At 36.0% G+C, this 14,120-nt stretch overlaps 1 protein-coding gene across 1 annotated transcript in view; it reads right to left on the reverse strand.

Moving 5' to 3' along the window:
- Window positions 1-1,890: 1,890 nt before the first annotated feature.
- LOC121738351 overlaps window positions 1,891-14,120 on the reverse strand; it is a 40,232-nt gene continuing 28,002 nt past the window's right edge. The window contains exons 11-19 of the mRNA XM_042130336.1: window positions 13,591-13,815; window positions 11,795-12,060; window positions 10,787-11,719; window positions 10,467-10,600; window positions 9,919-10,085; window positions 4,883-5,027; window positions 3,617-3,696; window positions 2,672-2,814; window positions 1,891-2,107 (exon numbers count right to left, since the gene is read on the reverse strand). Coding sequence (XP_041986270.1) covers window positions 1,919-2,107; window positions 2,672-2,814; window positions 3,617-3,696; window positions 4,883-5,027; window positions 9,919-10,085; window positions 10,467-10,600; window positions 10,787-11,719; window positions 11,795-12,060; window positions 13,591-13,815 — 2,282 coding nt within the window. The 3' untranslated portion in view covers window positions 1,891-1,918. The remainder of the gene's footprint in view (window positions 2,108-2,671; window positions 2,815-3,616; window positions 3,697-4,882; window positions 5,028-9,918; window positions 10,086-10,466; window positions 10,601-10,786; window positions 11,720-11,794; window positions 12,061-13,590; window positions 13,816-14,120) is intronic.

Raw genomic sequence — 14,120 nt, forward strand, 5'->3', positions numbered from 1 at the left:
ATCCAGCTTTAGTTGTTGTTGTAAGGTCAAACGCCTGTTGATAAGTCTGTAGTAAGTCTTAGTGAGTTCTTTATTTTTAGATTAACGTCATGTGGGGAAAACCTGCTTATGTAATAATTTTGTGTATTTTTTGTAGGGTGAACTTCGAGTCACTTATCTCCGAATGTAAACCTTCCCTGGACTTTCACGGATATTTCAAATCTAAAATTAGCCAAATCGGTTTAGCCATTCTCGAGTTTTGGCGAGACAAAAAACATTGAAAATTCATTTTTTTATAAGTAAGTATAGATAGAAGATAGAAACGAATATTATCTATATTGCCAGTACCCAGTAAACTTAAATTAATATCTAAGTTATTCTATTCCGGGAAAACTAATATGAAGTAAGGGTAAGTATATATTTTATTACAATCTTATTGTACCTATTCAAGGTAAGTTTCTTATTTAGCAGTTATTTTGTCAGTGGAAACCCCAGATGGAAACAATATAAAACAATAATTGCTTCAAAATATAATAATATCATGCGGTATTAACTATCTTCTATACTAATACATATAATAAAACGGAAGAGTTTCTTTGTTTGTTTGAACGCGCTAATCTCAGGAACTACTGGTCCGATTAAAAAATATATTTTACTGTTGGATAGCCCATTTATCGAGGAAGGCTATAGGCTATATTTTTATCACGCTAAGTATAATAGGAGCGAAGAAATAGAGGAAAATGTGGAAAACGGGGTAAATTATTTGAAAGGGCTTATTTGAACGCGCTACTCTCAGGAACTACTGATCCGATTTGAAAAATTCTTTCAGCGTTAGATATCCCATTGATCGAGGAAGGTTATAAGCTATATTTTATCACGCTAAGACTAATAGGAGCGAAGGAATAGAGGAAAATGTGGAAAAAACGGGGGAAATTATATGAAAGGGTCTATTTGAACGCGCTAATCTCAGTAACTGCTCAACCGATATGAAAAATTCTTTGAATGTTAGATAGCCCATTCATCGGGGTAGGCTATAGGCTATATTTTATCACGCTAAGACTAATAGGAGCGAAGAAAGAGATGAAAATGTGGAAAAAACGGGGGAAATTATATTATGGAATTGCTTATTATATTATGAACTACTGGAGCAATTTTTATGTTATTTGGCAAACATGAAGAATAGACCACGTGAAGGGACATATATGCTATTTTTTGCTGCAAAATGTACGGTTGCGTGAAATTCCTAAATTACGCAAACGAAGCCGCGCGGAACATCTTTATAGTAGTCTATATATAATAAAATCGTAGGAAAGTCAATTCTGTATATAATATTGAATATTTTTGTACAATAAATAATACTTGGGATGTGATCTATTATGCCAACGCGGACGAAGTCGCGGGCAACAGCTAGTAATAGATAACAAATTATCGAAACTTTATTACTTTTTTTATCATCTGGGATCATGACTCTAGATGTTTGTCAGTCGTAATATGAGGTGAAAAACAACTAATTGTAAAACTGGAATTCCCATTCTTATCTTGACATTTTAACACTTCATATTTTCTGGGCGGGAATAAAAGTCGGTTCATCCTCGCCTGGTTAGTTCCCGAACCAGTGGTAGCCATTATAAATGACAATTCTAGAAGTGTTATTCTAACCAATTAAAATAAACTTTATGAGAATTTTGAGAGAAATTTACATCCTTACAAAAATTATAAATGCAAGAGTGAGTCTGTCTGTCTGTCAGTCTGTCACCTTTTCACGCGGTTTACCGCAGAACCGATTTTGGTGGGTTTGCAGATACTTTGAGGCTTGGGAAAGGATATGGGAAAAATGCACGGTTCCCGCGCGATAAACGAATTTCGGTGCAACGGAGTTGCGGGCGTTAGTAGAAAATAAAAATATCCAAAGTTTATTATACTGGTTCCATTTATTATTCTATAAAGCGTATACTCTAACGTAGTCCACCTGCAGGCTGCTGGTCTCCTGGTACCAGGTGTTTAGCCACAGGGGATTGGTGATCCAGAAGTCGAACATGGCTCTAGAAGAGGCGTTACTCCAGGGCTTGCTGACGGACTCAGGGTACTCGCGGTGACCACCGACGCTCAGGCCGAGGGAGATGTAGAACTAGAACAAAGTTATACTTAGAAAAAACTATCCCATTATTGCCAGCCATCCTTATTGGGCAACCAACCAACTAAACTACAATGGCTCAGCAACCCAAAGTGGATCTTGGCATGCGACACGAGTTTGCGCCACTTGTCGCGATCGCGCAGTTTCTTGGCACTCTGTGACTTGAAGATCGCGCAGATCAGACTCCACAACCGTACCGTGGATGGCCGATGGTCGTCTCCCGAATACTCCCGATCGGACATACAAGGAATATTATGCCTTTTTAGTGACACGCTCCTCTTCCATTCATGTCTCGTGTTGGTGTTGGTAATGGTGCAACCTAAGTGTTTTGGACACCTTTGAAAATTCCAGCTAGGAATGCTACGGATTTTCTGTAGTGTGAGTTTTTAAAGCACCATCATAACCGTTTTTTACCTTAGCTCTGGAATTGTAAATGTAAGAATATAAGAGTGACCTATTTGCACTTCGATCTCAGACTGTATCTCAATTCAGTACCCAAGTCTTAACAGCATTACTTCATATTATTATATCCTAGTTTTATCCTAAGATAATAATTACCATTTCATCAAATGGCGCCATTTTGGTTCCTTCCCGCCATTTTGTAGGTAATGTGACGTTGAATTTGCTGGCGTCCTCGTAGAAACTACCATCCGGTTGGACCTCCCCGTAATTCTCGCCGTCCACGTACATTGAGATTTTGTCTATAATAATAGGTAATATTATTAGCTTAGATTAATGATTGGTGCTTCGTAGCGCACGGAGACCAATTAATCTAAGATTATTAGTTATTATTTTATTGTAAATTTAAAAAGAAAAAAAAAACTACCTCGATAAGTAGGTAGTAATAAGATGAAGTTGGTATTAATTTAAGTATATTATTATTAATTTCAGCAGTGTCTAGTTTCAGAGCTGCTATTTTCACAGTAAACTCTAACATATTATGTGCATGGGACACATGCATACCTTCAAGTATTATAACTTACTGCCGCACTCAGAGCAGTGACGGATTAAGACTACTTGATGCCCTAAGCAATCCATGTCCTTAGGTGGGCCCCCTCTCCGTACGTCAACTAAATCGGTCTAAACCTGTACCGCCTAAAAAACTTAGTTTTTTTCCTAGAAACTATTTTGGTGTGGTTTTTGGTGACGTAAAAGAGTGCTGCCCTAAGGACGGATTTTTTGGGCTTCCTCTGGTGCCCCCCTAAGATGTGATGCCCTAGGCAATTGATTAAGGGTTAATACGTCACTGACTCAGAGTGGAACATTTATTACTTAAATGTAATTAATTCCAAATTTTAACATAAGCCACATACATTATCTGTCAAACTCTTCATTAAATTGATGGTTAATTATAATTAAATGTCTCTGAGTACGGCGGATAGTTTTGTTACACTCTGTATAGAGCCTAGACCCTAAAGGTGTTAGACTAAAGAAGAAACCCATTCCATTCCACTACTTACTTCCTATATGACCACAATATAAAAACTTTTTAAACATTCTCACCTGGTGTCCAAACTAGGGTGTAGTTATGGAAAGTCTTGCTGAAATGATCGAAGCCCTGTGTCACCTTTAAATATCTCGATCTAAAAAAACATGTCATTATTAATAGACAGCGATTATTTTGTGACAATATTTGGTAACATTAATGGGCACGAAATATTCGGATACGCCTTTAAAACATACCTTTAATATTTCATTTAACCACAGTCAAAATAGCCATCGATCAACAGACCCATTAGGGTTGATTCGAGCGATAAAGCGAACGATTTTAAAGCATTAAGTTGTCAAATAATTAATTCCTGTACCCAGGGCCCGTTTTTGCACTACCAGCACCCTGGACGAGATTTCTTCGGCGCCCACGATGCTGATAGTGCTGAAAAAATTTGGCACCCCTTTTGTCTGCCTTCAGCGCCCCTTTTTATGCGGCGCCCTGGGCCGTTGCCCAGTGCCGCCCCCCCTAACGCCGCTACTGTCTGTATCCCTGTTCTACTATTATTTAATTGTAAACTTTATTTTAAAAAGAGTATTTTTTCTCACTTTTTTGGTAAAAAGTGGGCCCCGTGCGAGTTTCTTACGCCGCTTCTTCTCGCCGGGCTAGTTCCCGAACCGGTGGTAGGCACCATGTAGACATTTTGAAAATATTTTTAAAGTATTTTAAATTTATTTATTCAGAAATAAAACAAATTTGATTTTGATTAGGGAGTTCCTTTAGTTTATGTCGATACAAGGAGCGAAGCAAGTTTGAAATCGCAGGTTCGTATGTATCTAATATTAAACAAATCTTGCTAAATGTCCAGATTAAAGTATAAATTAGTTTCATCAAAATTGAATGCTGCTTGCAGTAGTATTTAATATCTATTACCGTCTATTACCTAAGTTATTGGAAGAAAGCCAACACTGCAGGCCTTCTTTAAATTGATAGCTGATAGTATTATGGTGAAGTATGTTTTTTTTTTCATTAAAGATTATAATATCTGTCTGTCTGTTACTTCTAAACTTTGATTTTGGGTCCGAAGAAGGATAGGATGATTTTTAATAGAACAAAATACAAATATAAAAAATTCAACTTGTTTGGTTTTAACTCGAGTCTTGGTGTGTTTAATGTCCGGTTTCTAAGTTTTATTTTGACAAGATCTGTAAATATTTTCAAAAGCATATTAGCCGATTGGTTAGAGCGGCCAAAGCGCTAGAGGACTATAATATATAGGTAAACTCCTGTTAAAATACCTCAGAAACCAGATATAATTTATTCAAGAAGGGCCGACTAACCTGAGTGGATATGAAGGGTACAATATGGGTCCTCCGTACAAATATTTAGACAGGTTTAGGTTTCCTCTTACGCAGCCCACTCTCATCAGACCAGACTGATAATTTTCGGATCCATAGACGTTATCACGAGACTCGAGTTGCAACTCTGGAAAGGAAATCATTAGAATTTAGTAATGATGTAAAAAATATTTGTTATTAATAATATTTGCATATGAAATAAAATGTATTACAGATTGACAAAAACAAAAGAAATGCGCAAAATAGAATTTTGCGCAATTTCACACAATCTTTGTTGTTTTTTATATGAAAATTATCTGTTTTTATTGTTCTGTGGAAATTATAATAGAAAAAGTAGAACTTTTAAGGACATGGCATCATACGAATTATATTTTTGCGAAATTGAGTTTATGTTACTTATTAGTTATTCACTCTTAAACCACGGAATCTATTTTGATGTGGTGTGGATATAATTTGAGTCCAGATATAGGATTACTTTTTATTCCTAAGCTATTTCAATGAAGTTTCCGTTAATATTTCATCGATACTAATAATGAAGTTAGCAATATTTATAATTTGCATCTACAAAATGTATAAAAATAATACAGTGTAATGAAAATACAATTTCTATATTTCCCCAAACAATTATTCAACCCCTTTCTATAAATAGGAATAACATTCGAATGCCGAGGCTACCGACATCCACTGACCAATACCTGGGATTAATTAATCCAATAACGCCAAAACCACAAGTGAAGGCCGAACCAAATTGATTTGGATTCAAATTTGTTCATGTAAATGTGTTTAATCACTGCGCTATACAAACAATCCGAATTATTCGATGGTATATTGGGCAGGTTATTTAACCTCTGAGTTGCGACCAAAAAAGAGAGGTGTTATAATTTGATGTGTCTGTCAGTCTGTATGTGTGTTTGTGTGTGAACGTCTGTCCCTTGCGTCATAGCATTCAAGCGGGTTGACCGATGTCGGTCTGTTTTTTTACTTTATAACATTATTTTATTTATTTTATACCGCTTTTGTAATTGCAACCGGTCAAGTTTTAAAAATGGTAGGTAGTGAATCGCCAAGTCGAGCGCAAAGCATTAATTATTACAAGAAACTAAATCCATAGGTTCAGTTTACAAATATTTATCCAAAGTATGAGCAAAGTGTGTCTGTTTGTTACCACTTAAGAGGATACACCAGGGGCGAGAGTAATTGAAAATAGGTATTTGAAAATGCATTGCTGTCTCACCAATCTCAAGTCTCCCACCGCAGAGCGCGAAAGAAACAACACGACAAAAGTTCTAATAAATGAACAGAAAATCTTCGATTCGTTGTCCGCTGATTCCTTCTCCAAAACTTAACCGATTTAAGTACTTTTGTCATTAAGAATTAAAGCAAGGCTTGAGCTGTGTTCCTATGTTTATTTATTTTGTATATTTTAGCCAGTTTTGTTTTCTGGGTGTTTGAACACAGAGGAAAATCTTGCCATTTTTTTGGGTTTTTGGACGTTCTTATCTTTTTTAATAATAAAATTATGAAAAAAAAGAAAACATAGGGGCATGCTAATAGTGGCCATAGATATTCAGGAAAAAAATCATAACTCTACAGGCCAGGGAGGAAACACGGTATCCCCATACCGTTTGTATGGAAAAACGGCGGTGTGGACTCCTCTTAACGCTTTAAAGAAATTTATTATTTATTAATATGACTACAAAATTTACAAAAACATTGTGTTTTTGCTAGTTGGTTGTTGGTAACAGACATACTTAACAAACTATGAGATTTAATTTTCTCACAGTAATAATATACTTAATACACTTTTCATGCACTTTTCCACTTTTATTAATTAACAATTATGATAATAAAAGTGGGAAAAGTGCATGAAAACTGAAAAGTGTATATTATTACTGTGAAACATGAATTTCCACCAAGAAGTTACGGTACATTCAATATCATATATTTACATTTCTGTAGTAACCACGGGTAATAACTAACTAGATGACGCCCGCAATTCCGTTGCGCCAAAATATATTACGTGTAACCGGACCTACATTCTTCTGGAATAAAAAGTATCCTATATCCTTCCCCGGGACTTTATCTCCATAACAAACAGCGAAATCGGTTCAGCGATTTGGGCGTGACGAGCTAACAGAAACTTTCGCATTTATAATATTAGACATTAGCAACTAATATAATAAATTGGATGCTGTTAAGCATTGGTGTGTCATCCCACATCGGACTAGTTTTGAGTAATCGGCGTTTTGAGTTTTTTTGGAATAATCTTTATTTTCTGCTTATTTTAAGCAAAAAAATTGTGCGGTATCATTTTTTTTTTGAAATGCGTAGATTATGATTATGATAAAATAAATAAATTTTACATTCGTTTTTAAGAGAAAAAGTATAAAAATGGTTAATGCTATATTGCTATAGGGCTTATTACATATGACATTAATGTCCTATTATATAAAATTACCTCGTCACGACTCACGCCCACACCGCTGAACCGATTTTTCCGAAATTTGGTATGGAGCATAGACTTAATATATACTGTCGTATGGAGATACTTTGAGTCCCTGAAAAGGACATAGGATCCTTTTTATTCCGAAAAAATGTACGGTTCCGAGGCATTCAATAAAAATGATTTCTGCTTATACCGCTACATGGATTTCAATGATATTTGGTATGTAGGTACGTTATGTGTCGGGAAAGGACATAGGGTACTTTACATCCGGGAAAAAGGTACGGTACCCGTATGATAAACCGATTTTGATGAAAATTGGTGTGCACATACTTTGACTCTCGTGAAAGGATATAAGATAATTATTGTCCTAGAAAAATGTACGGTTACCGCTTTATAAAGTTTCCTATTTTGCGCCTAAGCCGCTAAACAAATTTTGATAAAACTTGGTATGGAGATACTTTGAGACCCGGAAAAGGCCATAGGATCCTTTTTATCTCGGAGAAATGTACGGTTCCCAGGCGTTAAATAAAATGATTTCTGCTTATACCGCTACAATGGATTTTGATGATATTAGGTATGCAGATATACGTTATGTCTCGGGAAAAGACAGAGAGTTCCCGCTTCTTCTTCCCTTCCCGCACTTCCCGCAGAGAGCTCTTATGTATTGCGCACACACTTGGGCACTATGATATTACTCCTGCGTAACTGGCCTGGTTTTATTGAAACCGGCCACCGCCACCGAAACCGGTGTGGGAGTTTTCCGTAGCCAAATGGCAAAAAACGGAACCCTTATAGATAATTTTTTTTGTCTAACCTATTCGTGTGAGGTATAATATATGGATAGGTCTTCAAAAATCATATTGAGGTTTCTAATATAATTTCTTTGTAACCTGAATAGTTTGCGAGAGAGACTCTTCCAATGTTGTAAAATGTGCCCCCCCCCCCTCTTACTTCTAAAGTAGGGGCATGATAATTCTAAAAAAAAATATATGATGTTCATTACTATAAAAACTACCAACGAAAATTGGTTTCAACGAGATCTAGCAGGTAGTTTTTTTATACGTCATAAATGGTAAACCTTAATTTACCTTTCATTAAATCAACTGAAATATAAAAATAAATCAAAAACCTTTTTATTTCATAGAAATTAACCTTATTGCTGCTGCGGAACCCTTCATGGGCGAGTCCAACTCGCACTTGGCCGGTTTTTATTTATTATAATTACCAGCACTGGACATTGGGCATAATTATTGAAACTAGAGATCGCCCAATGGTCGAAATTCGACCTTAGTTTTAACGACATTAGGACTACTACAACCTACATTTTGTAAAAAAAAAATGACTTTATCATATTTTTTTCAACTCTTATCTCTGGGACTCAGCTGATCTCAGACTGGCCGTGTAAGCATTGTCTTATAATATTTAAGATTCTAAAAAAAATATAATCCATTTTCAATTTGTCACCTTGTTGTCAACTGACTTCAACCATAAATAAAAGAGTATAATTCGTATGTATAGGCTTGTCACTCAAAAATCTGTCATTTTTCCTAGTGTGTGTGTTGTAGTGTGTGTAATGTTTTATTTGTTAAAAAATGTATGATAAAAACATAATTTCAAAATAATATTAGCTCGATGCACTCCTTCACCTTAAAAACTATAACTGTGCAAAATTTCATTCACCTACGTTTCCCCATTTTTTGTCAAAAGGGATACAAAGTTTTTGGCTCACGTATTAATATATAGATACTCGTTAGTCTAATTAAATTATAAATCTAATTGCAAACTAAAATTACAATACATTTTATACATATTATTAACTAATTAACTTACGGGTAATTTCAGATGCACAACAATTACTTCATCAATCTGATTAACTTGTAATCTGATTAAAATTATTAATTACTTTTTGCCCAACTCTCCACGTGATAAACTAATTATTTCTACATTAACTAAATTTAATCAAAATCGGTTCAGCAGTTTAAATGCTGAACCGAATTTGATTAAATGGAATGGAATGGAAAATGTTCGGTTTTCACGCAATAAACTTTATTAATTTAATAAAGTTTATTGCGTGAAAACCGAACATTTTCCATGATAAAAAATATTATCCTATGTCCTTCTCCAAAACCTTACGTAATATCTACATGTACTCTATATCGATATCATAAGCCAAATTCATTTTTGTTGACTGCGCGGGAACCGTACATTTTCCGGGAAAAAAGTATCTAATGTCATTTTAATTGTCATAAAAAAAGTATCTGCATACAAAATTTTATCAAAATCCGTTCAGCGGTTTAAGCGCAAATCATTTTAGAAACATAGTACATAAATGCTTTATACAAAACCTCACTTACAGGAATAAGCATTAGCCATTTTTGTACTCTAGAATATGCTACAGTTGGTTTTCAAAAAAATGGATTTCACTGTCGTAAACCTTATGTTATAAACAACAAAACTGCATTATTAACTCAAATTCCGATTTTATGTGGAATGAAACACTAATGCTTAACAGCAGCCATATATTCTGTGACATTAGTAATGAAGTAAGGTTTGACAGTCTTGCAATACTTACCAGGAACAAGCCAAGTGCCCAAAGGCATTTTTGCTCGGATTTCAATACGTCCATACCTAAAACTAAAGCTGTTCTTTGTTGTGATCTTCCCTGTGATAGTTGGTGGAAGAATTTGAGGGCCTGAAGCACTACGGATGCATTCTGAAGTGTTAATTTTACCCGTGCACCTGGAATTGAATTATTTTTAAAATATAACTTAATAACTTTGTAACATGCAACGTAAATGTAAAATATATAGGTAATTTTTGAAGGATATATTAATACTGCAATGTTTTCAGGCTAGAGACTGCACCAGTGCAACGTAGATAGTAAACAAAAAGTTTTTTTCGACTTTTGACACTGTTTCTGCTAATTAATATTCTAATTTGACGTGGGCACTGGGCAACATGTGGAATTTTGGTCAGATTATTTACTGTGTGTGCTAGTAGCACCCTCTGCGACGTCGGTGATGGACAATCACGAGACGAGTACATAGACTATAAAATTAGAGTGTAAAATTAGGGTACAATATTAGAGGAGTATTTAGCAAAAAAAAAAAACATATTTACATAGCATTTAAGTCCAAAGAATGCGTTAAGAATCCCAGTCCGTATTTTGATTCTAAAGTAGTAGGTTTTATTAGCAACTTTCCATCGTCCATTTGGATGTTGCCTTCGTCAAGATACACGTTAAATGCGTTTTCCTGTAATATACCAAAATTAAAAATGTTTTTGTGTATTAAATACCTTGTTAAAAGGAATTAACGTTGCAGAAGTAAGGCTTAGAAATTATAGTCGGTAGAGCTATAACTCCAAATGAGAAACAGTAAGGAACAGTAGTAAAGTAATCATTATTATTATTAAGGAAAACATAAACTCAAAGCACTTACTGGCTCGCTCGGAAATTTTATTTCAGGTGTCCATTTATTATTGTCTTTATAATTAGTGCTAAATTCTTCATCGAATATCAACTGGCCTTTGCAGATAATATCAGAAGTAGATGTTTTTGATATAGAAGGATCACAGGTTACATTTTTCATCTCGTTTTCTTCAATATACGTTGTGTGTGGCTTCTGTGTATTAGCTGCATTTGTTTGAACACCTGAAGGTTCATTTTTGCTTAAATTTGGTTGAGGCACTTTTTTTGTGTCGTCTTCAAATAACTGTTGGTCTGTTGAATGGATACTTGGTATTCTTAGTGGATTTGGAGGAGGACCTTTGACAGGGTGTTGAACAATCATATCGATTTGCACATTCTTAGAAGGCTCTGGTACGGGCGAAGGTTCATTTTTGCTTAAATATGGTTGAGGCACTATTTTTGTGTCGTCTTTAAATAACTGTTGGTCTGTTAATTGAATACTGAGGTTTTGTATTCTTAGTGGGTTAGGAGGAGGTCCTTTGAGAGGACGTTGAATAATCAGATCGATTTGCACATTCTTAGAAGGGTCTGGTGCGTGCAAAGGTTCATAATTGCTTAAATTTGGTTGCGGCACTTTCTTTGTGTCGTCTGTATCTAATTTTTGGTCTGTTGATTGGATACTTGGTATTCTTAGTGGATTTGGAGGAGGACCTTTGACTAAAATATAATTCTTAGAAGGTTCTGATACAGGCAAATGTTCATTTTTGCTTAAATTACGTTGAGGCACTTTCTTTGTATCTTTGGATAATTGTTGGTGTGTTGATTGGATACCTGGTAATCTTAATGGGTTCGGAGGAGGTCCTTTGATAGGGTGTTCACCGTGTTGAACAATCAGATCGATTTGCACATTCTTAGAAGGCTCCGGCTGAAATTCCTCAATTTTTGGTTTGGTAGGTTCAAAAATCTCTTTGATAATCGCGTCTACATCCATTTCTTTATAAGCATCTGGGAATATCGTTCCTGGGTCAGTATTAATAACGGTGCCAGGTGGATGACATACTAATACACAGTTCGGTGGCACATTTATAGGTGGAGCTATAGGAGATGCTGCAGTTGGTAGCAATTCTGGTGGTATCGGTTTCAATATGTTCGGCAGATTTGTAGTGACATCGAGCGAAGCAGGTTTCGTTACGTATGAGGAAGTAATTGTAGGACAATGTGGTGATGTGTCAGATTTTATCGCGGCCTGTGATGGTACGTCTATATTTATAGGCGCTATTGGATTTCCAGCTTTGTCAACATATCCTGAAATAAGAAATTGCTTATTATTATTATTTAAAACTGTCACTGTGTAATGTGTGTCTACTTCACTGACCTCCATTATTGTTTATTGGAGGTAAGTGGTCTACTTTATCTAAAAACTGTCTGTCAAAATTAGTAAAAAATATTATTTTTAAATCACTATTTGCTGCTGTTACTTTCTTGCAATGGATCTTCAATTGTTAATAAATAATAACGAATGCCTGGGTTAATGGCGCGAGATGACATGCGAGCTGGCCTATTTAGTTGCTGTGTGCAGCAACTTGCACCGTGTGATCGCATCATACGAGTTACTTTCATGTGCGAGTGGGTCAGTTGCTTGGGTGCAAGTTACTATAACGTGGGAGAGCCATGCTTTGGCACGAATGGGCCGGCTCGATCGGAGAAATACCACGTTCTCACAGAAAACCGGCGTGAAACAGCGCTTGCGCTGTGTTTCGCCGAGTGAGTGAGTTTACCGGAGGCCCAATCCCCTACCCTATTCCCTTCCCTACCCTCCCCTTCCCTACCCTCCCCTATTACCCTATTCCCTCTTAAAAGGCAGGAAACGCACCTGCAGCTCTTCAGCTCTAGTGTCCATTGGCGACGGAAGTTGCTTTCCATCAGGTAACCCGTTTGCTCGTTTGCCCCCTTATTTCATAAAAAAAACTACTTATAATATTTTTTGTTTTCACTCGCCTTTCCTCACCACAGATACAACTCGTCTAGGCGATGTCACTGGGACTTTACCGTCTACTACGACGTTAGCAGCGTACATGGTGTGAGTTGTGACCTAGGGAGGCGAGTCGAGCTGCTTTCGTGCGAGTACACAGGCCTACGAATAATAAATAGTTTTTATTATTCGTATTCGTATTATCTCTATTACCTATTATATCTAAACTATTTGAGAAGCTTCTCCAAAAACGTTTAAAACCTGTACTAGAAGAAAGAAAATTGATTCCAGACTATCAATTTGGCTTTAGAGAAAAACACTCTACGACTGACCAAGTTAACAGAATAACTGCAGTAATATAAAAAGCACTAGAGGAAAATAAAGTCTCCACAACAGTGTTTTTGGACGTTGCGCAGGCTTTTGATAAGGTTTGGCATGAGGGACTAATTAAAAAATTCGGAAACTCCTCCCAAAACAGTTTGCTGATATCCTAGAGTCTTACCTAGTGAGAAGAATGCTTATGGTAAGACAAGATGAAGCATACTCAGAGCTGACACATATAAAAGCTGGAGTACCTCAAGGAAGTGTCCTAGGCCCGGTCCTGTACCTACTTTACACTTCAGATATTCCAAAAATAGAAAACAGCACCATTGAGACCTTTGCAGATGACACAGCAATAATGGCTACAGGTGACACTCAAGCAGTGAAAGGTTATGTAAAAAAAAAACGTATTTTGTAGACACAGGCACAGTCAGCTACTTAACTGCTGTCACATCAGCTGTTCTCACTGTGTAACCTTAATCTATCCTTAAGAGATTCAGACATAAAATTGTCAATCTTATTATACTCTCCTAATATCTCACCTGTTACTGTAAATTCTCCATCGTCTTCTCGGTATCCAAGTCCATTTTTTATAACATAAGTCCAATAGTATATTTTGTCTCCTATTTTTAATTTGGCATTTTTATCTGTGAATGTCCATCTGCCATGTTTAGCTTTAATAATGTCTCTTGACCAATCACCAGCTTCAAGACCGTCCATTTCTTCGTTAAGCTTTCCGTGGAAAGCGAAAAGTGAGTAGCCATCATCTGTCAAACATTATTATTTGTAGTAAAAAGTCCGTAAAATTAGTATGTCCTAGCATTAGAACCCAAAAAAGGAAGAGACACAATCCGGTGGTTCATTTAGTAGCCAAGTACAGAGTAGACAGAATACGTCTATTGTGCCAAGTACCTTTACATTATTTATATTTGTTCTTGATAATTAAATAAATTCGTTCACTACAAACAATATGTTCACCTAGGTAGTGGTAATATTTTTACAAGAGGTCAACGTGATGACAATAATTATTTAAGTATATTTTTTATCGATCATTGCGTCATTACACCCAAAG

Source organism: Aricia agestis, chromosome Z (assembly GCF_905147365.1).
Source record: "Aricia agestis chromosome Z, ilAriAges1.1, whole genome shotgun sequence".
NCBI lineage: Eukaryota > Metazoa > Arthropoda > Insecta > Lepidoptera > Lycaenidae > Aricia > Aricia agestis.